We start from the raw sequence: 24,323 nt of genomic DNA on the forward strand, positions 1-24,323 counted from the left end.
CGGATATATGAAAGACCTAAAATTCGGATGTTCACTATAAAATCTTGCTTATTTATGTAATTGGAACTAAAATATCAAGTTAAGTATTTTCGGAGATCTGGAAGTATATTTCAAATAGCTGTTATTTCTAAGTACCGTTGTTAAACCAAGCCGTACATTTTTATTTGTAGGTGATAAGACGATTTATTAATACATTGAAGCGGTAGGTACTAGTTCTGATTGCGCCCATGCCCCGACGGAAGAGAAAGACGATGTGACCAAAAATGCGCTTGACAAGCAATTATGAGAGCTGTCCCCGCCACGATGTCAAAATCGTGCTTTGCGATTTTAACGCCAGGGTTGACAAATTCAGCCTCTATAAGGAAATATGCCTAAATGAATTGAAGCTAATCGACTTCGATGGGGCCCGAAACATGGTTATCTGTAGTACTATATTCAAGCATAGCAAAATTCACTAAGCTATATGGCTGTCTCAGGATCGAAAAGTCACCAACCAGATCGATCATGTTGTGATAGACGGAAGACCCGTCTCCAGTGTTCTAGACGTGCCCATGCTCCGAGGTGCTAACATCGACTCGGACCACTATCTTGTTGCAGCCAAGATACGCACCGGCCTCTGTGCAGCAAAAAAACGCACGTCAACAAACACAAGGAAGGTTCAACGTCGAGAAGCTGCAATCACAACAGACAGCCGAACTATTTCCTCTTGCACTCCTGCTCTATGAGGGCACTCATCAGCAATTCGGTATAAGGTAACTGACCGAACTGGCCGACAGGAGTAATGCTCTAAATTCTACGAAAAGATGCGGCAACTAACAGAAGATTTCACGACCAGAACATACTCTTGTAGAACTCACAGAGGTGATCTAGTGACTGACGCCCAGAGCATACTAAAATTATGCAGGGAAAACTTCTCCAGCCTGCTGAATGGCAGTGAAAGTATAACGCCGGAAGAAGGCGAACCCGATTCCCCGGACCCCGTTCCATTGCCCGACCATGAAGAAGTTCGAATAACATTTACCCGCCTGAAGAGCAACAGAGCGGCGGGGGTCGATAGATTGCCGGCCGAGCTATTTAAACACGGCGGCGAAGAACTGATAAGGTTAATGCATCAGTTTCTTTGTAGAACATGGTCACATGAAAGCATTCCCAAAGATTGGAATTTAAGTGCGCTCTGCCCAATCCACAAAAAGGGAGACCCTACAATGTGCGAAAACTGGAAAACACCCGTGGATCGACATACACCAACAACAATATCTTGCCCACAGGTGCTACTTCGGACTGAGTAGGCAATTGAGAAATAAAGTGCTCTCTCGACGAACAAAACTCACAAATGTTAACGAGAACTGACCAATGTACACTGAGCTTTCCCAATTAAAAAAATCTTTGCAAACGGACTCAATTTGTTTTATATTTCTCTTGGGGTTATCGTCTGGAGAACCATCGTTACCTTTAGATTGAAAGCTTTTCCGTTTCAAGTTGACATATTTTTGGGTCATGACCCTAAATTAACAGATCTCCTTAATTGTAGAAGCGTATATTTATTTCTCAAACGACTGACAGTAAATCACATAGATATTAACGAACGCAATTTCTTATAGTGCCCAAAAAATTCGATGTCATCACTTTTTAGATTTCCTGTCAAGGCCATAACCATTTCACTGTTGATCGGCATGATAAACTCCACCCATACACGAATTATAGGCTTTTACAACTATTAGACAAATAACAGCATTCACAATACCTTTTTGGTCTTTTCTTGAAATGATCGCAGACTCCGATTCATAGAAATTGGATGCCAAACATATCGTTTTGTTATATCGGGTGATTTTTTAAAGCTTGATAACTTTTTTTAAAAAAAACGCATAAAATTTGCAAAATCTCATCGGTGCTTTATTTGAAACGTTAGATTGGTTCATGACATTTACTTTTTGAAGATAATTTCATTTAAATGTTGACCGCGGCTGCGTTTTAGGTGGTCCATTCGGAAAGTCCAATTTTGGGCAACTTTTTCGAGCATTTCCACCGGAATAGCCCGAATTTCTTCGGAAATGTTGTCTTCCAAAGCTGGAATAGTTTGGCTTATTTCTGTAGACTTTAACTTGACGTAGCCCCAAAAAAATAGTCAAAGGCGTTAAATCGCATGATCTTGGTGGCCAACTTACGGGTCCATTTCTTGAGATGAATTGTTCTGTAGCGCCATCTTGTTGAAACCACATGTCAACCAAGTTCAGTTCTTCCATTTTTGGCAACAAAAAGTTTGTTAGCATCGAACGATAGCGATCGCCATTCACCGTAACGTTGCGTCCAACGGCAAAAATACGGTCCAATGATTCCACCAGCGTACAAACCACACCAAACAGTGCATTTTTCGGGATGCATGGGCAGTTCTTGAACGGCTTCTGGTTGCTCTTCACCCCAAATGCGGCAATTTTGCTTATTTACGTAGCCATTCAACCAGAAATGAGCCTCATCGCTGAACAAAATTTGTCGATAAAAAGCGGATTTTCTGCCAACTTTTTAGGGCCCATTCACTGAAAATTCGACGTTGTGGCAGATCGTTCGGCTTCAGTTCTTGCACGAGCTGTATTTTATACGGTTTTACACCAAGATCTTTGCGTAAAATCTTCCATGTGGTCGAATAACACAAACCCAATTGCTGCGAACGGCGACGAATTGACATTTCACGGTCTTCAGCCACACTCTCAGAAACAGACGCAATATTCTCTTCTGTACGCACTGTACGCATTCGTGTGGTTGGTTTAATGTCCAATAAAGTAAACTGAGTGCGAAACTTGGTCACAATCGCATTAATTGTTTGCTCACTTGGTCGATTATGTAGACCATAAATCGGACGTAAAGCGCGAAACACATTTCGAACCGAACACTGATTTTGGTAATAAAATTCAATGATTTGCAAGCGTTGCTCGTTAGTAAGTCTATTCATGATGAAATGTCAAAGCATACTGAGCATCTTTCTCTTTGACACCATGTCTGAAATCCCACGTGATCTGTCAAATACTAATGCATGAAAATCCTAACCTCAAAAAAATCACCCGATACATCCACTTGCTGAAGCTTGTGCCGATAGAGGATAATCTAAAACCACTATATCCTCTTTTCATTTTTTATCAGCTATTATGTTTTTAGGATATCCCTTTTCGGTTGTCACGAATAGTATACGATTGAAAGTTTGTGGTATTCCATAAGGAAGTTAGTGCCAATAAAGGCATAAAACTCACCTATCTTCAAATTTAAAACTTTGTGCTTTTGGGTTGCATATAAATGTGATTTCAATATTATACTTCCGTAATATCGTCAATGAGTGATAGAAACCTGCTTGAACTGTTGTAAGTGACTATGAATTCGTTTATTTACTCAATACCTCAACCTCATCATGGTTTTTTGATTGCCAACTGCGATACTAGTGTCCTCTTCGTTTTCGGCTTGTAAGCCAGCCAAGAGGAAGTCCAAAAGAGGACCACCCTGTGCAAGAGGAATGAAGTAAACATTCCAAAAACAACGAAAGGAAGAGGAAAAAGGAAATGAATGGACACAGGTGAAAGAAAAGCACAAAACTCTATTAAGAAGGCTGTTTTTGCTCGACGTCCGAGGCCCGATGCAATTATAATTGCGGGCACTGGAAACATGTCGTACAGCGATATGCTTAGAATCGTCAAAAAGGAAGATGCTCTGAAAGAGCTTGGAGAGGACTTCTCGCGTCCGAGACGAGGGCATGAACATCTAACATTTGGGACACACACTTCAATTCAAACAGCCGACGGAGAACGCAATTCAATTTAAGCAGTCAACAGAGACATTTCAACTTACAACACCCAACATAGACACTCGTACATTAAAGGAACCGACGAAAGGCAGATAAGTATTTTTCCACATAAATTTAACCCCATAAGTGTTGGGTGAAAAGGATAACCTTTCAAAAGTTAGAGTCAGCGTGTTTTTCAAATTCAATCGGACCCAATACTACATGTTTATCTATTAAAAACAAAATTAAAATTTTAAATTAAAGTTCCAACTTTTTAAGAAGCAAGGGAATGACATATTGGACAGTTATAGCCAAAACATAACCTATTATATATATCAATTGACGAAGTAACCGATCGACCATTTCATTAAAAAATAGTCAATGGGTTTCCCTTACTTTTTTGAAATTTCAATCAATATGCCAGAATCGCTTTTTGAACTGGTTGCATCATGCTACACAGTAAGCATTACCAAAAAAGCCCTCACTGGTAACCTATCGGTACCAGGTTAGCTAACTTTTCCCCGTCTTGTAGCAAAAATACATCCCACAAAGCATAGTCATTCGCTTCAAAGGATAAAAATAAACCGATAACGAATTTAAATGTTTAGATCTTTGAAAAGTTATATATTCCAATTTTTCTTCTGGTGATTATATCAATAAAAAATCAAAAATTTTGTCAATTTTAGACTTACCTTGTCCTACTGCAAGTTGGGCGGAACATGTCACGTTTTCAATTCCAGATATTGCTTTTGCAGTGTAAGTACCAGCATCAGACTCACTAGAATAAAAAATATTATTGCAAAAATAATGTTTAGACATATTATCGTTTCTAGATATTATTATATTATTTATAAAAAATTGTAATTATTTATTATAAGGCAATGATGGTTAAATTTAAGATACCATTTTAACCCAGTTTTTTAATATAAGATTCATATCATAAAACAAATAAAGAAGAGTAGGTGAATTTACTACCGAAGGACAAAATGCTAACAAAAGTGTCTTACTTAATGTTATAAGATATCAAGAGCCAGAGAATATAATCGAGTACGTAGATCACTTCAAGACGGATTTCGTGGAGGTCGTCGAAAATCAGTTGTTGTTCCGGAAATTATTGATGTTGTGTTATATTGCCAGATCGTTTTGTAACCTATCCTGATTAGTGGGAGCAGCTTACATTTTATATTGCATGGATATTTGACTGTAAAAAAAAAATTTTCACGTTGGTCCCACAATTTGTCGATCGCTCAAAAAAAAGCCCTCTGGTGTAAATTGTTCGGGATAAATGTTACCATTTCATCATGGAAAGATATACAATCCAACAACGAGTCGAAATTATTAAAATTTTCTACCGATATTTGAAGCCAGTGGCCTCAACTTTAAGATTTTTCATTAAGAGCGATACGAATTTTATGAAATTGTAAGAAATGACGAAACGTGGATTTACGCGTATCCGACCGAAAGTAAAGATCAAAATGAGTAGAATCCAAAAAAAGTTGTTCGCGCAAAGTCGGAATATCAAAGATTTTGTATCCAAAAAAATTTGTGAATGATGCTTAAATATATAACTATAAACCCTAGAAATTTCGCTTTAATCAATTATTTCTTTCCTTCCCAAAAAAATCCTCAAAAAAATAGATTTTTTGAAGCCTCTAAACCAGGCCCCCTTAAGGGAGGGCGATGAACACCTTTTGTTGGACAGTTTTGTAATTGTAATACATAGTTTCAAAAATACCCGTTGTATGGAACTGAGTTCTTTAAAATTAGAATGGAAACCATTATAGATAGTCATGTCGAATAGGAAGCTATCATGGGATGTTTATCTTATGTTGTTGTAAAGAAGCTATTCCACCCAATTTGCATTAAACATACAGACGTATTATTATCATGAAAGGATTCTCTCCGAATATCTGTTACCAAATAAATCTCACACAATGATCAATGTTGATGGTAAAAAGTCAGCTTCAGTTTAGAGATTTTAGATTAATTGCGTTTTGTGTGAGTTATTTTCCCCAACATCGATATTAGTTTATATTAAATAATAATTTAAACATTACATTATCGTTTTCATTAGTAAACCAAAAATATTTTTATGTGTAAAGTCCACTTGTCAATTTCAATTTCAAAATTTTCAGCTGTATTCATTCCTTAGAGAAACCCCCCTTTTAATAACGACCATAGCAAACGCATTAAGGTTAACGATTTAAAGGCATTCACTTGAATCTCCGGTCCTTTAAATGGGAAGGTGCCGCTGCCCAGCTGGTTGTTGTCTTTGTGAAAATAAAGGCTGATAATACCGCTATCCAAGCAGTGCGATTGGACAAGGACTGAAACGAGTAGGTCTTTGTGGAATTTACTACAGTGGCCAAATAGAGGAGCGCAAATTCGGTGTTGGATTCGTGGTGGGAGAGAGACTCCATCGCCGACAACTTCCAAGTAGATGAACGTCTAGCATCAAACAAAATCAGCAAAGCTAAGTTCTTCAACATATCGCTGATATGCGCTCGGGCCCGACGGAAGCGAAGGACAATGTGACCAAAGATACCTTCTATGAGTGCTTGGAGTACACTTTTGAGAGCTGCACCCGTCACGATGTCAAGATCGTTCTTGGTGACTGCCTTTAAGTCTGAATTTGAAATCCTCGCAAAACTTATACAACTGTGTAAACTGACGTTGAGCAACATCAAAAGCTCCGTCAGGATCGGTAAGGACCTCTCCGAGCCGTTCGATACCAAACGAGGTTTCAGACAAGGCGACTCCCCATCGTGCGACTTCTTCAATCTGCTGCTGGCGAAAATAATTCGAGCTGCAGAACTTAATCGATGCTTATAATATTAATATCGAGCCTCAACATCCGCGCCGTGAGTTCTTCTTTCTCCAGACTGGATTAGGAAGCAAAGCAAATGAGTCAGGTAGTGTCCGACTCCTGTCCTCAAACAAACAGTTGTCGCACTCGCGACTAGGCTCCCACGTCACTGCTGACAGTCATAATTTCGAATTCATAGATAATTTCGTCTATCTTCGAACTAGTATTAACACCAATAACAATCTTGCCAACACGTTCAACTTCGGACTGAGTAGGCCATTGAGAAGTTAAGTCCTCTCTCGACGAACAAAGACCAAACTGTATACGTCACTCATTATTCCCGTCTGGCTATATGGTGCAGAGGAATGGATGATGACAACATCTGATAAGTCGACGTTACGAGTTTTATCCAGCTCTGAAAGTATTCGACGCAGAGGTGGAGAAGGACCTGGCCTCGCTTGGAATAACCGCGTAAGTAGTGTCTACGCCAGTAAGGAAGAAGAAGATTCATTTCTTACTTTGTCTGTAGCAGCCGCTAAGTTTAGACATGTTTTTATGAGGTTGACGATTTTCGTTTCGTATAAGCTTATGCTTTCTGATCAAAAACAATACTGTAACGATGACGAAGACGAAGACTCCATATTCCTCAAAAAAGAGAACGTTAAGCCGTTTTACAAGATTAATGACATTGAAAGCGCATCGGTGAAAGCGATGAGGCTATACCACAAATCGAGTTTGAGAAGTAATTTTACGATTGAAAGAAGCGCTAGCATAAGTGCATAGTATGGAATGGGGACTATTTTAAAGGCGACAACATTTCAATTTCAAGTTAATCGGTTCATTAGAACTTGAGAAATCATGTCAGAGGTGTTGAAAATAGTAGTTTCGAGAAAAACGCGATTAAAGATTTGAGTCTAACTGCAGGCAGTCGGTAAATAATAGGAATTTTAAAAATTCCTTTGGGGAATATATTCTTAAAGGTCCAGTCTTTAAGAATATGCAAAAAAAAAATGATTTTTTTCAAAATTCTAGACTAGAATACCCCCTTAATGTAGAAGAATGAATAAGCAATTTTTTTCAAAAACGAAAATTATCGGTTTTTTTGAACACACCTCGTACTGATATAAATTGAGATTTATGCTGTAATCTGATTCTTTGCTAAGTAAACAATTTTATATTTAATAATTTTAAATTAAATGAAAATTACCTGCAATTCTTAATATCCAGTCGGTATGAATTCATCGCTGCTTCTGTTTGCACAACTCGGTCAGCAAGTTTATCTTCCAAGGGCTTGTTATCTTTTAACCAAACCACTAATCCTGGTTTTTCAACAAATTGAACCTCGAAATGAGCAGACTCTCCAGCTATAAAAGTTTTAAATTTCGAAAATATTGTACCAACAAAACACTATTGTAAGGTATCGCATAAATGTATGTTGAAAAACATTTGCAACTAAAATATAGTTATTGTATACGTACAAAGGAGGCTTTTACAAGGCTTGCATTTTTTTGTATTTATTAAGCATTAATTTTTTTATAAACATGTTGCAGATTAACAATACTTAATACTATTTGATACGTCTCAGGAGGATCAAATGAGTTGAACTCGGATGATGTCTTTATTGAGTAAAAACGGTGGCCAAAATCGGACCATTGCCATATCCACAAAGTGGCCTTAAGTGGCAAATTGAACCAGACTATAACTTTGCAAGTCCCTTTATACCGAATACAGCAAGGAGGCTATAACTGAGTATCATCCGTATACATTGGTCAAAGTCTGTGTTATCTTATTTAAATTCAGAGAGGTCCTTTTCATAACGAAAGTTGTAAAAATGACTGAAAGTCCATGAATTAGACCAACCCCTTACACTACATATAATATTACACGAAGGTATATTAGTTTAATGTCAAAATTAAATAACTATAATTAGCTCAGAACTTCTCCTAGCCTAAATATACCCGATATATGTATGTATCCTTCTTACTAGTTGACTTTATATTTTTTTTATTGGTTAATATAATATCTGTGATATTTGAATGTAATTAAGTGGACATGTTTTCTTCACTATAGGATGGTTTAGCGCTGAATATGAAGGAAGTTATGCAAGTACATACAAGGTCTGTCGCAAAAGAAACAGGACTGTTAAAAAAATAACAAAAATTTAATATTTTTCAAAAGTTATATTTTTTTATTCAAAGTAGTTTCCTTGTGCTTCGATACAGCGTTTAGCTCGGTCAATAAGCATTTCAAATGAGTGTTTAAGGTCATTTTTCGGAATGCTCTTGAGAATATCGGTCGTCGCCTTTTGGATAGCTGAAATGTCCTGAAACCAGTGTCCTTTCATGGGCAAATGAAGTTTTCCAAATAGGTAAAAATCAGAGTGCCAGATCAGGTGAGTAGGGTGAGTGATTAATGGTTAATATGGAGGTTTTTGTCAAAAAATCAGTGACAAGCGTCGACCGATGACACGGCGCATTTTCGTGCAACAGGCGCCAGGACCTTGCCTCACGGTATTGTGGTCGAGCACGACGAATGCGTGACAAAAGACGCTTCATAACACCAAGGAAAAACACAGCATTAATAGTTTGGCCAGGTGGGACGAACTCTCGGTGTACAATACCCTCGGAAACGTAAAAACAAATCAGCATTGTCTTTATTTTTGACTTCCGAAGACGACTTTTTTTCGGTGATGGCTCGTCTGGATGCTTCCATTCGGCACTTTGACGTTAGGTTTCGGGATCATATTGAAGGCAACACGTTTCATCACCAGTCACAATCGAATATTTGTAGTTTATATCCTTTCTCGACTCCTTAATCAAATCCTTAAAATGTAGGATTCGTAGCAATTTTTTCTCTTCAGTCAATTTGTGCGGAACAAACTTGGAGCACACCTTCCGCAGACCCAATTTATCTATCAAAATGCGATGAATGGAATGGTGATGTTTAACTCCATTTCCATGTAACGCAAAGAAGATTTCGGCTCATTCTTAATAGATTCCTGCACTTTTTCAATATTGTTTTGGGTAATCACTGATTTTGGCCGGCCCGACTTCTGATCGTCACAGAGATCCTCACGACCTTCTTAGAATCGCTTAAACCACTCATGCACATTACTACGGGATAGGCACTGATCACCATAAACTTTTTTCATCATTTGAAATGTTTCAGTAAACGTTTTCCCAAGTTTAAAACAAAACTTAATATTTGCTCTTTGTTCAAAATGCATTTTACGACCGATGACCTAAAGCTGCTGTCACTTTTTGATCGATAACATCGATTGTAGTTATCCAATTGTCTTAAAATTTTTACGAAATGTCAACAAGAGATCAAACTTTTTATTTCATATACCCACCAATAGGTGACGCCACCAGAAACAGTTATATTTAAAAAGTTCTGTTTCTTTTACGACAGACCTTGTATGTGAGTCTACGGAAAGCCCTCCTTTAATTTTAGTTTATGGCAGGCATCGTTAGATTAACAAGTCTGAGTATTATACTCACTGCAAGATATTGCAATTTTTATTGACCTATTTTTTCTACGGAACAGCTATGACAAATCTCAATCTAATAATAATAATAATTTTGTGACTTTTCCTTAAAATTTTTTTAGATATAATGCTTGTATTTAAATATATTTCGCATACGTTCGTGACAATCGCTTGAAAATATTTTAATCTGCATTCCATATAAAAGAGGAGAAGCATATATGTATGAGTAGTAAGTTTAGTTAAATAAAATATATTTTAAAAACATTCGAAGAAATGTTAAAAAGTATGCTTACGTTTAACCTGTGCGCTTTTTGCTGGTCGAAGAATTTCGGGTTTTTCTAACGATTTTAAATTGTTTTCTTCCATCATGCGTGAGGATGATCGCGTTGCGATTCTCGACCCATAGTATTCTTCATTTCTGCTTTCTGCTCGGCTTGAGGAAAATATAGATCTATGATCGTCTTGTTTCCTCCTCTCTATTCTTGAGCTTGCTGTACTTCTCAAATTGTCTCCGTAATTGTCATATGAAGAACCTCTCTCATAATCTCGAGTGGTCGAACTCACTTGCAAAAAAAAAGATATAACTCAGTGTTGAATATGTGAATTTGACACACGCATGCATATTGTGGTACGTATAATACATAAGTATATATTTGAATCACATCGGTATTAATGATTGAACAGAGATACACATGTCTAATTTAGCAATATGTTCGATTTTATTAATATTTAGCGTCTGAATGCCTATTTAATTTACTAATTTCTAAGATATTGAAAAATTTCTATCAATTATTTACTACTCAAGTATATACATATCATGTATACTATATATATTTTACAGGGTTTTACAATTCAATTTTCAATATTTCGAAATTAATCCGAAGGCAACATTATTTTATGATATTATTGGGTATTTATGTCCGTGTGAATGGCTTCTAAACAATTATTTAAGTACAGCAGGTTTTTAACATGTTAATAAATATATGTATATTATAGTTTTTTTAACACAAAAGGATTCGCATGCTGTATATGTATCCCTATCTGGTATTAAAATCCCCAAATATGTAATCCAGTGTTGAAATAATATGTACATATATGGTAATGACACCCTAGCACTAATCCTACGAATATAAAGTCGCAATGAAACATTAAATAAATTAATTAAAGCACGAGTCTCCTTGATTTTGCTGTTGATTTCAATGATGTTGAATGGATTTTCCAGCAAGACAAAGAAGAAGACAAAAGTGTTATTTAACTCTCGGAAAATTGTATTGCTGAAGTGGCTGGACATAAGGCAGTCCAGATTTGAATCGATTGATGATCTCTGCCAAACTTCAGAATGTTCCAAGCAATTTGACAACCCTAAACAACCAAAACATGCAATTTTGACCGAACGAGACAAAATTGATATGCCTGTGTGCAATTAGTTAGGGTAACACAATCCCTTATTTGAAAAATCCAATAGTAGTATTGAAATAATTTTTTTCACATATAAATATTTTAAATGGAAATTTCAGAAACTATTATGTTTTTTAATTAAGAAAATTATTTGAATTCAGTTTTATTTTTTAATATAATTAAAGTTGAAGTATTGCATATATAATTATGTGACCAGAGTAATTCGAAGTTGACCATCAGGTTAATCCCAATAGTAAGTGCTGAAAACAGTTTACGCAGGGATTTTAAACTATACACACAAAGTTGCTGAAACGAATTGCTAAGAGCATCACAACTGTTCAAACAAATAACATATATATATATATTATTGTGTTTTTTTTAATTATTTATTTTTTTCAATTCCCTAATGAAATTTCCTTGGAAATACCCCAAAAAAAAATTCTCGGAAAATTTGAGCCCTTCATATTAACATGAAGGACTGGACCAAGGCATGTAAAAATTTTCCATTGAAAAATACGACAATCGTGATTTTTTATCTTAAAATGTCTATAGCTCAGAGGCATTTTATGGCATCGCTTTGACTTTAAACACAAAATGCCCATGGCGGCAAAGTCGAAACTCACACCGACGAGGTAGTACGGGGCTCTAAACCTGATTTTTCCACGAACTTGTAGGAAATTTTATTAGCTACATATAGCTGTGAACAAAACCACTTAGCTTGAGACATTAATGTAGAAATCTATAAAGTAAGTAATAATAGATATCGAAATAAATAAGCATATTCCGAATTCTGAAGTCGTGCAAAAACATAGCCGTGAAACTTATAGATAATAAAATTAATAAAAAATATTATTTTTTGTTTTGTTATTGTTTATCTACCATTTGAGTATTTCTTTCAGTGAGCAAAAAGGAGTATAATTAATCGCAACAAATACTGGTCCCGAAAAGACAATTAAATCAATTCAATTGAACATAGTGCACAACTTTAGGTTTATTTTGACAGATGAAAATGTAAACAAACCAAAATAACAGATTTTTGTGATAAGAACATATGTTTTCGGTTTATTGTGTTCCAGACCTCAAATGAACAAAATAAATAAATTTGTATAGTACATATATTAAAATTCCGTATACAAATTTGAACTAACATTTCTTCCATGTCAGACATTTTGAATTACATTGAATATCAGCTGACTGCTGTTGTCCGCATTGCTAAAGCAGTTCGTTTTTAAGGGAAAATATGAAATAGCTATGTACCTTATGACAGTGGAATAAAATACACATGTCATTGATCATGCAAAACATGGTACGAAACGAGAAGACTGTCAAAATGCACAGATCTTATGACATTTGGTTCTTTTGAGATTATTGTTGTAAATTTTTTGGATATTTTTGATTCCATTTCACATAAGAGAATTAGGCCCTTATATAAATGTGTAAGTACATTTACAATAACCAATTTGTTCTTAAACCTCAACATAATAAACTGTTTTAATATTTCAAAGCACTTACATATTTTGAACAACCTAAATATTTACATTATTTCTTTTTCCTGGCTATTTATCTGTTTGAAAACCAAATACATAGTTGTTTGATAAATTATTTCGAAGTATAAGTTTACACTTGTCAAAGAATTCTAATTAAAATATTTAAATATTATACGTTGTTATTTGATACTGCTACGTAAAACAATAGTCACTCCTGTACTTTCTTCAAAAAAAAAATTGTAAAATTCACTAAAAAATCTGAAAAAATCTGCAAAACTAAACCGCCTGGTCTCTCTTTACAAGCAAAAAGAGGAGTTTCGGACAATATTATCTATGTTGTTGATCAATTGATGTACCGACCCGAGTCAACTGTTACAATATGAATAATCGATTCTTCGGCAATGTTGAGCGGTTTCTTAACGCAAGCTGAGTATGCAACCTGTTCGAAAAAGCACACCTGGTATCCTAGCCAAAACGGCTGTGGATATTATCACTCTAAATGTGACAATTTTGTTTATTGACGTACCCATTCAACCAAAAGTGAGCTTCATCGCTGAACAAAACGAAAAGTCGCGCGCAACAAACCATTATTTTGGTATTAAATTTGAACATTTGGCAACATTTTTCTGGAGTATTTTTTAAAATTTTGTTTGAGATAACAGTTAATTGATTTATATATGCATAAACCTCGAATGCAAAAATAGCAGGAGAATGCAAATAGAAAATCTTTGTTTGATATGTTTGGTTATTTAGTTAATTATAATTATAAAATATTAAAAGTACTCAGTTTTTTTTATTAGACATCTTCGATTCGCTATTTCTCTACTCGAATATCGATGTTTTGATGTGTGTATATGTATTCCGTCAGCATAAAATCATATTAACGACGAGTAACCATCGGATAAAATCAACAACCGACCAGTTATTCACCATGGGCCAAATCTTTGAAAAGACCCGTGAAAGGAGAATCGACACACACCACCTCTTCGTCGATTTCAAAGCTGCTTTCGACAGCACGAAAAGGAGCTGCCTTTATGCCGCGATGTGTGAATTTGGTATCCCCGCAAAACTGATACGGCTGTGTAAACTGACGTTGAGTAACACGAAAAGATCCGTCAGAATCGGGAAGGACCCCTCCGAGCCGTTCAATACCAAACGAGGTTTCAGACAAGGCGACTCCCTATCGTGCGACTTCTTCAACCTGCTGCTGGAGAAAATAGTCCAGGCTGCAGAACTTAATCGAGCTGGTATAATCTTTTATAAGAGTGTACAGCTGCTGGCGTATGCCGATGATATTGATATCATCGGCCTCAACACCCGCGCCGTTCTGCTTTCTCCAGACTGGACAAGGAAGCAATGCAAATGGGTCTGGCAGTGAACGAGGGCAAGGCGAAATATCTCCTGTCATCAAACAAACAGTCGTCGCACTCGCGACTTGGCTTTCAAGTCACTGTCGACAGTCATAACTTTGAAGTCGTAGATAATTTTGTTTATCTTGGAACCGCATCAACACCACCAACAATGTCAGCCTGGAAATCCAACGCAGGATAACTCTTGCCAACAGGTGCTACTTCTGACTGAGTAGGCAATTGAGAAGTAAAGTCCTCTCTCGACGAACAAATACCAAACTTTATAAGTCACTTGTTATTCCCGTCCTGCTTTATGGTGCAGAGGCTTGGACGATGACAACAACCGATGAGTCGACGTTGCGGTTTTCGAGAGAAAGGTTCTGCGAAAGATTTATGGTCCTTTGCGAGTTGGCCACGGCGAATATCGCATTCGATGGAACGATCAGCTATATGAGATATACCACGTCATTGACATAGTTCAACGAATTAAAAGACAGCGGCTACGTCCGAATGGCCGAAAACACTCCACCTCTGAAAGTATTCGACGCAGTACCCGCCGGGGGAAGCAGAGGAAGAGGAAGACCGCCACTCCGTTGGAAGGACCAAGTGGAGAAGGACCTGGCTTCGCTTGGAATATCCAATTGGCGCCACGTAGCGAAAAGAAGAAACGGCTGGCGCGCTGTTGTTAACTCGGCTATAATCGCGTAAGCGGTGTCTACGCCAATTAAGAAGAAGAAGAAAGAAGGAGATAGAGGACAGCAGAATGAGATATATTTCTAAACTTCGCAAACATCCAAACCCATTTGCTAATGTCTTGGCAAATTTCTGCAATCAAACGCCTTTAAAAAGAAGTGATCTACCAGCCTACTAGAGAGCAACGTTCTACCAAAAAAGCTCAACCACATTCTTGAGCTTCTTTAGTTTTTACACATTTAAGATTTTAATACTTATTGATAGGCTTTACCAAGCAGATCCAATAAATAAAGAAATATTGAAAAAAAATATTTAGAATGAAATTCAGCTATTGTTTGAGCTTTAACAAATACAGTTGATTTTATACCAGAAACTCCAGTTTATTCGTAAATGTAAAAAAATATATAAATAAATGTAAGTACACATGTCCGTACACGTAACTCCTAATATATGGTATATAACATTGATTACAATCGAACATAATATGTATGTATGGTAAGTATGTTCTTTTTTTACCAACAAGTAAGGTAACTTACATTCAGCGCGCCTCCGCGAATATTTAGCAGAATATCCAGTTGTATAGTCTTCCATTTTGGAAATGTTTGAGTCTGTTACTTCAATTTCTGTGCCTACTTCCTTGTGTTCCTCATGAATATTTTCAATGTGTTCTTGGGATTGGTCGTTAGTATATGGAACTTCCACGATCTCGTAGATGGGTCTTTTAGTTTTCAATGGAGGAGTAAATATGTGTAGAAAATCACGAGCTTTAGCTTTTTTAACTGTATCTTCAGCGTATTTAGTAGAATCAGTTGATTTAATTACAGCGCTTTTAATAAAACGTAATTTTTGTTTAGCCGTATGAACTGAAGTATCAAAATTTTGGGAGTCATAAATTCCTTTTAAGAAGTTTTCAGATTTTTGCTCTAAGCTTTCATTATGCACTATAAGCTTTTTTATAGATTGCGGCAAAGGAGGTGGCGAAGGTGGACGAGCTTTTACTATTAAAATTTCAATTGAAGTTTCGTATGATATGCGTGGTAAAGGTTCAAAGAAGCCAGGCATGCGATGAAAGTTAGGCGGTAAAGGCGGAGGAGGGTTTGAAGTTCCTCCGCCTTGATATGGCAAACTGATTAGGTTCGTTAAAGTATTAGACCATTGCTGTAAAGAAGCACTATCCTTTATGTTAGTAACATTCATATTTGTAGATTTACTATTATTTTCGTCTGAAGCTGCTGTAGTGTTAATAATAAATTTGGATGATTCAGTATAAAAAGGAATATCACTTAAAGTAATTTTTTTACTGCTCGCTACTTCTTTAGGTGTCTCATTAATTTTTGACAATGGCGGTGATAATAAATTTAGTGAGGACTTAATTTGTGAATTATTTGATATTTCGCTATTCTTACCAACAGATCCATCGGATAACATTCTAATATTGGAAAAATCCTTACATTTATTAATTAATTCTATATCATCAGTTGATGCATCCCTACACTGTTGGTTCAAAATTACATCTTTTTCAATCAGCATTGTATCATTTGCATTATTTATGGAATCATCTTTCTTTTTCGATAACAAAGCATTTTCTGTTACCATATCGGAAAAGTCTATCCTTTCTTCCTCAAATAATTCATCACTTTTAGTAAGAGAGTTTTCATTCTCTTTTGTTATTGTACTGTCAAAATGCTGTATATTTCTATCTGGATGCAATTGTGTATGATCTTCTAAGCATTTTTCTTTTTCCTTCACACGTGATTCCTCAGTTTTAATAAGTGAGTGTTTATTCTCTTCAAATATTTTACTCTCAACTGCTTCATGTTGTTGTTTATTTCTGTTCGAAAGCAAAATTGTCTGTTCTTCTAAGTATTTTTTCCTTTCTTCGTCAGTTAAATAGTAATCATGGGCCACATCTGAGGCTTTTATTCCAGAATAGGGATTATGTGCCTCAGCCTTCTGCGGTAAGTGAAGAAGTAACTCATTTTCATGCAGTACTTGTGAGGAATCAATACGCAAATCATCAGCAAAATGTTCCTGTAATGCCGATTCATCATCTATGTATGAAACAATTTCTTGAAACCATCGTTCCCGTATATCTATTTTGTGAGGTTTTAATGTAATTGGCAAACATGTGTTTTGCTTTCCCGGTTTTCCTGTTATGTATAACACATTTTCGGCGACATTATTCTCAATATTGCAGTCTGGTAGTTTAATAATGTTTTGTAAAACAAAAATTGACCGTTCTTCATTTATTTTCCTTAGATTAGAGATTAAAATCCTCGATTTAAATAAAAATAAATATCGATCGTGAGATTTTTGAGCAGAATCTTTTATAGTCCACCAATCGTGGTTAAGTAAACGTCCGATTTTATATATATTACCTCTATATCCTTCTATGCTAGATAAAAGTTTATTATGAAATGCTCTATTAGGAACGCTAAGCATTAGTTCCAAGGCTTTTTGTAAGTCTTTAGTATTTTCAGGCACATTATGTGAGTACTTTATTAATTCCTGAAATAAATTAAAAATACATAGTATTCTATGGCTAAATAGTCAGATATTTTGCGTTTTGTGTAATACATTTTAGTTTGTCAACAGACAATATGTAATATGTACATACATATATACAATGTACAATGCATATCACTTCTCATAGATACATCAACATTAAGAAATGTGTGATTTAAAAAACTAAGACTTTCCGTTACAAATTTATTGCTATATGTTTATAGAAAATGGTAAAACTTTACTTGTCAATTTAATTGGTATCAAATGCCATCATTCTTAAAATTTAATAGCTTGGAGCCTTCTAACTTTATTTTTTATTGATCATTTCATAATTGAATTTGACATATTGAAAACCGCCCAAAAGAAGCAAAAATAATACGTCAACATTTTTTGTTAAAAGAAAACTTCTATGAACAACTATGTTGATATGTACATACAGTTTGTCAAAAAACTCTTTACACACTGAAAATTTACAGCATTTTTTTTACTTTGCATACAAAAACAAACACCTTCTGTTGAATTTCATCAAATTTTTTTAATGTAGAACTGTTGAATAGTATGTGCTTGGTTAATAAGTGCAAAAACAAAAACAAAATATTGCAAGGTTAAAGATTAATTCAACAAAATACTAGTTTACACATTTTGGACACTGTCAAGAAACTCTTACACATTTTGTTGTTTGTGTCTGTTTTGTTTTTCTTACTTTTACCGCTATCTATGATTTTGCAATCATCGTTTTTTTGAATTCTTTCTCATTTAATTGTGAAATATTGATGAACGCGTGTCATAAAGCGACTTTTTGAAATTTTTAAAATGCCTGGAAAAAGATTGACCTTCAATACAATCACCAACTGGGAAAAATCTTACGGCAGAATTATCAAAAATGTTTTTGTCTCCAGAAAAACAATTTATAATGTTTTTAAGTCGCGCGGAAAATGAAACTTGAAGCAAAGGTGGAGGTGGCCGTAAAAAAAATTTTGCGAACGGGATAACCGCCTTTTATCCCCGAATTAGTCGTTTCACACGAAACAGTACGCCAAGCAATTCTGCGGCATTACACTTCAAGAGTTGCGCGAAAGAAACCGCTGCTTTCCCAAAAGTTGAAAAACGTTATACTTTTGCTGTTAACATGGTCAGCACGCCGGCAGGTTATTGGGATGATGTCATTTTCTGTGACGAAACTAAAATCATGCTGTATTATAATGATGGACCAACCAGAGTGTGGCGCAAGGCATTAACAGCGTTGGATCAGCGCCATATCATTCCGACTGTTAAATTTTGAAAATTGTCGGTTATGATTTGGGGATGCATACTATGAATGAAAATACTATGAATGCTGAGCAGTACCTCTCAATTCTTAAGACCCATTTGAAGCAGAGTGCCGAAAAATTTGGGGTTATTGCCGACAATAAGCCTAAATATAAATTTTACCAGGATAATGACCCCAAGCATGAAGAGCTTAATATGCGGACATGGCTCCTTTATAACTGCCAAAAGGTGATTGACACACCTCCCCAGAGCCCGGACCTTAACCCAATTGAAAATTTATGGACACACTTGAAAAAAAAAGTGCCCAAAAAAATCGAACAGAGCTGAAAACGGCAGTGATTGAAGAGTGGCAAAAGATACCCTCTGAATATGACGTCCAAAAGCTAGTTAATTCCATGAAAAAACGCCTTCAGCACGTAGTTAATGCTAAGGGGGGACATACCAAATATTAAAATTAGATTAAGATAGTATAAGTTATTAAATATGTTTGTTAAACTGTAGCTAAAGCACTTTGTGTAAAGAGTTTCTTGACAGTGTCAAAAATGTGTAAACTACTATTTTGTTGAATTAATCTTTAACCTTGCAATATTTTGTTTTTGTTTTTGCACTTATTAACCAAGCACATACTATTCAACAGTTCTACATTAAAAAAATTTGATGAAATTCAACAGAAGGTGTTTGTTTTTGTATGCAAAGTAAAAAAATGCTGTAAATTTTCAGTGTGTAAAGAGTTTCTTGACAAACTGTATATACAAATGTACACAAATATCTGGAAAAGTATACACATACATATATAATTCGCATAAATAAAACAATTTTGAACACGATTTTATCCCAATTAGCACAATTCAATTTACTTCTCAGTCCCGACAAATGAGATGCTTCTTGGAGTGAAAAGTGCGAGTACAAAACGTTAGATCGATATCTAAAAAAACTGAAGGACAGATAGACCGACATTGCTAAATCGACTCATCTCGTCTCTCTGCTCATTTATGTACATACTATATATGTACATAATATATATGTATATTATATGATTTCCGTCGTTTTCTTCTAGATGTCACAAACTTCCTGGTAAACTTAATACATACAAGGTCTGTCGCAAAAGAAACAGGACTGTTAAAAAAAACAACAAAAAATTAATATTTTTCAAAAGTTATATTTTTTTATTCAAAGTAGTTTCCCTGTGCTTCGATACAGCGTTTAGCCCGGTCAATTAGCATTTCAAATGAGTGTTTAAGGTCATTTTTCGGAATGCTCTTGAGAATATCGGTCGTCGCCTTTTGGATAGCTGAAATGTCCTGAAACCAGTGTCCTTTCATGGGCAAATGAAATAGGTAAAAATCACAGGGTGCCAGATCAGGTGAGTAGGGTGAGTGATTAATGGTTAATATGGAGTTTTTTGTCAAAAGATCAGTGACAAGCGTCGACCGATGACACGGCGCATTATCGTGCAACAGGCGCCAGGACCCTGCCTCACGGTATTGTGGTCGAGCACGACGAATGCGTGACAAAAGACGCTTCATAACACCAAGGTAAAACACAGCATTAATTGTTTGGCCAGGTGGGACGAACTCTCGGTGTACAATACCCTCGGAATCGTAAAAACAAAGCAGCATTGTCTTTATTTTTGACTTCTGAAGACGACTGACTTCTGATCGTCACAGAGGTCCTCACGACCTTCTTGGAATCGCTTAAACCACTCATGCACATTACTACGGGATAGACACTGATCACCATAAACTTTTTTCATCATTTGAAATGTTTCAGTAAACGTTTTCCCAAGTTAAAACAAAATTTAATATTTGCTCTTTGCATTTTACGACCGATGACCAAAAGCTGCTGTCACTTTTTGATCGATAACTTCGATTGTAGTTATCCAATTGTCTTAAAATTTTTACGAAATGTCAACAAGAGATCATACTTTTTGTTACATATACCCACCAATAGGTGGCGCCACCAGAAACAATTAAGTATATTTAAAAAGTTCTGTTTCTTTTGCGACAGACCTTGTATGTATACTTGGCCATAATTAAAAAATCAATACCTTAGCTTTGTAATTGATTAATATTTACAATATTATACATAAGAAAATAAAATACATTAGTAAATATGAATTATATACTTATATTTAAGCAAAGAATTTATGAGTGAAAACAAGAACCAGAGAGACAGATATTTTTTGCAAAAATTCTATTCTAAGTTTCTTTCTAGCGAACATACTTTTTGTCCCCGGGCGCAGTCCATTTGTATTATCGTTTGAACTCCATAATAAAAATATTGAGTAAAATTTTATCTAATGTACATTCCGATACAAAGGTAAGGAGTTATAATGACTTAGGGGCTCAAAACTAAATGTACGTAAAACTTCCTCATACCCAAATATTAATATACAATTTTTCTTTAGGGCGCAATCTACTTAGTTCGATTTTTTTCTTTGTACGATAGTGCAAATCTATATTATGAATTCCGTAGTTCACTGCGACCGGTTGCTCCGCCTAAAGCCAAGCCAGAATAACATTTATCAATCCATTTCTTACAATCGATAGCAATCCCTAATACATTTTCATTATCTTTTTTTCTCAGCAGCATTCAGCAGCAAGCAGCATTCGTCAAATAAAACCAAACGGCAAAGCAAAAACAAAAATTTTAATATCCAAATATATATGTGCGTATTGGTAAGTAATTAAGTGTAGTTAGAACGTAGTTAGGTATATTACACTTATTATTATATTTAACATTTTAACAATATATAAGCTCTTACGCCGTTTATATGTATATTGTACGTTTGTGTTTGAATGCATATACACTTATGGACAAAATATACTATACACCTAGCAGTTTTTACTTAATAACATTGAAATACTTGACATTAAAACTATTTTTTTTTAGTTTTTTTTTTTAGTTAGTTTTCTTTGGTGTACTTTATTAAACCTAAATATGTCAAAAACTCGTATTCCGAATATTAAAACTGAAAATTTTTTCAAAACAAGAAATAGCATTGGTCAAAATAATATTTGTAAATTTTTTTTTTTAATAAAAACAAAACAAATCAAGTTTTTCTTTTTTCCGTCCATAGGTTTTCAAAAACCCGTATATCCTCCCTGGTTTTTCATAAGTTTTCCAATTCTATTCGGCGTTGATTGAAGTAACTTTTGGCAGGTTTCCATTGGGGTATAATCTCAAAGTTCGTTTGCTTTTCGCCACAATTGCCCTTATTTTGAAGTGAAATGACTCCCAATCTCTTAACGTCTTTCCACAAATTCTCAATCGGGTTGGGATTAGGAGATTGACTAGGCATACAGATCACATTTGCATCCTTAAAGCACTCAGCTACCAACATCGATGTATGTTTCGGGTCGTTTTCTTGTTGATAACACCACTTTTTCTTCAGTATCTGGTAGCATCAATGAAAAAAATATTTCGCCACTTTTTTTTTCTGCGTTGGGACTGCACTTATTATATTCAGCAGCAAAAGCTTCTATTTTCTGAATGTGTGCCTTTCGTAGAAGGGCTTTACGCCCATGTAGATTACCGCTAATCGACGCCGAATTGTTCAAGAACTAGCATTTAGTTCAACTGCCGCTGCAAAGCCGAAAAAGGGTCCTTTTTTGCCATGAGCAGTATATGACGATCATCAATCAGTGGCTTTTACGACCCATTCCAAATAATTTATTCTTTTCGGTTTATGGTGTTTAAAGGAATATAAAACTACAAATACTCCAATACTTCAATTGGTATGAAAAATACTTCGTAATAACTACTTATTTTTTTTTTTAAATATTCCTTTCACCTATCTACTTCATTGGTCAACCCAATTTAATGAAGCAATGGTTTTCATTGGCACTCAAGCGCGTAATTAACAAAATAATAATGCAAGTTGTTGATACGGACGTTCTACTCATTCGCTTTCATCGTTAAAATATAACGGTATGAAAAATTTACTAGCTAATAGCCTTGACAGACGGCAGCGTTAATCCGGATTAACTTCGCACTTAATCTGATCCAAATTTGTAGGTGACAGACGGCAGCTATGCGAGTTTGAAACTCTCTTAAACAGCTCATTGTCCTTTTTATAATATTTTCAATGAAAATTGATAGAAGATAAACATTACGGTTGTTAGCCGACCAATTTTTACCAAACCATTTTTTATTACAAAAGCATATCAACACATTATTTTTAAAACTGCATCATAACATAGAAGTTTTATTGGTATTATATTGAGAATTTGATAAACAGCTGTCAGGGTTGCTTGTATTTCATTCACAATAGATGAAAATTGGCCATTTTTAACAATGTTGCCAACGAAAATCTCACAAACTCCCTAAAATTTTGAGAGTTATTTTTGGATTCAGCAAGGGAGTTAGATGTGGTAACTCCTGAATTAATCATGAAAAATGCAATTAATCTGGTTTAACGCTGCCGTCTGTCAATGCTATAAACTCACATATACCATATTATTTTGTCCACAAATATATACAATCTACAAATGAGTTAGTTTTAATTACGTGTGAATGCTTGCAGCACAACATATTAATAGTAACATAGTTATAGCGGATAATAGTTGAGGCTAATTTCTACCACCAAGAAAATAACGTGTAATGAGTGCATGTGAAAAGTTAAAAAATTAGGTTTATACTTTACCTTTAATAAAAACTGGTAGTCATTTATTCTCTGAATTGGTAACTTTAAATGTTCGCACAGATTTTTGTCGTCCCCAATCGCCTTGGATATTTGCTAAAATGAAAAAATAGAAAAAATAATCTTATATATCAAAATAAGTTGGGTATTTGTCTGTTCGCTATAGCTGACTAAACCGTTGCATGAAATGAAAAATGGCCTGAACCATTTTGGAGGCAATACAATGAAGACGGTTTGTAAAAAAAAAAATCAGAAAATGTGAATTTTTAACCGACTTACGAGCCTAAATTCCAATAAAAATCATTACTTACTTTTAACAGAAAATGTTAAAGTTAGACAGAGAATGTTATCTCAGCTGCAACACACTGATAAGGGCAGGTAAATTTCGAAAGGTTCGAGCAAAATATACAATACCAAGTGAGACATGTCTCTCTTTGTTTGCATGTTTATACTCTTGCAACCAGTTGCTACAGAGTATTATAGTTTTATTCACCTAACGGTTGTACGTATCATCTAAAACAAAATGGCACTACAGGCACGCCTACTTCCAAGAATAAACTATAAAATTCTATTTGATTTTTTCACTTTCCAGTACACAAATCAAGAAGTAATTAATATAACGGAATAAAATTTTGCAGTAATAATTCCCTTAAAGTATGGCACCTTTTGACCAAAAATTGTCCAAATCCGACTAAAACTGTTCTAGACCCTAGTTCCCGAATATATGGGCACCAGTATCTATAGCTTACTTTCGACCGAAACTATCGCTCAATATGTGAGATATATAATTAAAATTCAGGGATAATCCTCCTCTGACAGCGGTATGTCTGCCAAAAATCGGTCGAATCGAACCAATACTTCCCTGAACCCTCATATACATAATATAAAGGTTTTCGAACTTCCAGGAGGTTATGCTGGATA

The 24,323-nt window shown here is 35.2% G+C and overlaps 2 protein-coding genes across 9 annotated transcripts in view; one reads left to right on the plus strand and one right to left on the minus strand.

Annotated features, from left to right (window-relative positions):
* LOC126756605 (probable protein BRICK1-B) overlaps window positions 1-24,323 on the plus strand; it is a 153,849-nt gene that overhangs the window by 83,375 nt on the left and 46,151 nt on the right. The window lies entirely within an intron of this gene.
* Window positions 1-24,323, minus strand: part of LOC126756537 (obscurin) — a 145,813-nt gene that overhangs the window by 73,443 nt on the left and 48,047 nt on the right. For 5 of the 6 annotated variants that reach the window (XM_050469657.1, XM_050469660.1, XM_050469661.1 and 2 more), the window contains 5 exons: window positions 23,406-23,498; window positions 15,523-17,494; window positions 10,353-10,622; window positions 7,780-7,936; window positions 4,459-4,544 (listed from right to left, as the gene is read on the minus strand). In XM_050469657.1, coding sequence (XP_050325614.1) covers window positions 4,459-4,544; window positions 7,780-7,936; window positions 10,353-10,622; window positions 15,523-17,494; window positions 23,406-23,498 — 2,578 coding nt within the window. The remainder of the gene's footprint in view (window positions 1-4,458; window positions 4,545-7,779; window positions 7,937-10,352; window positions 10,623-15,522; window positions 17,495-23,405; window positions 23,499-24,323) is intronic. The other variant, XM_050469663.1, reaches the window with a different exon arrangement.

Source organism: Bactrocera neohumeralis, chromosome 4, assembly GCF_024586455.1.
Source record: "Bactrocera neohumeralis isolate Rockhampton chromosome 4, APGP_CSIRO_Bneo_wtdbg2-racon-allhic-juicebox.fasta_v2, whole genome shotgun sequence".
NCBI classification, from domain to species: domain Eukaryota; kingdom Metazoa; phylum Arthropoda; class Insecta; order Diptera; family Tephritidae; genus Bactrocera; species Bactrocera neohumeralis.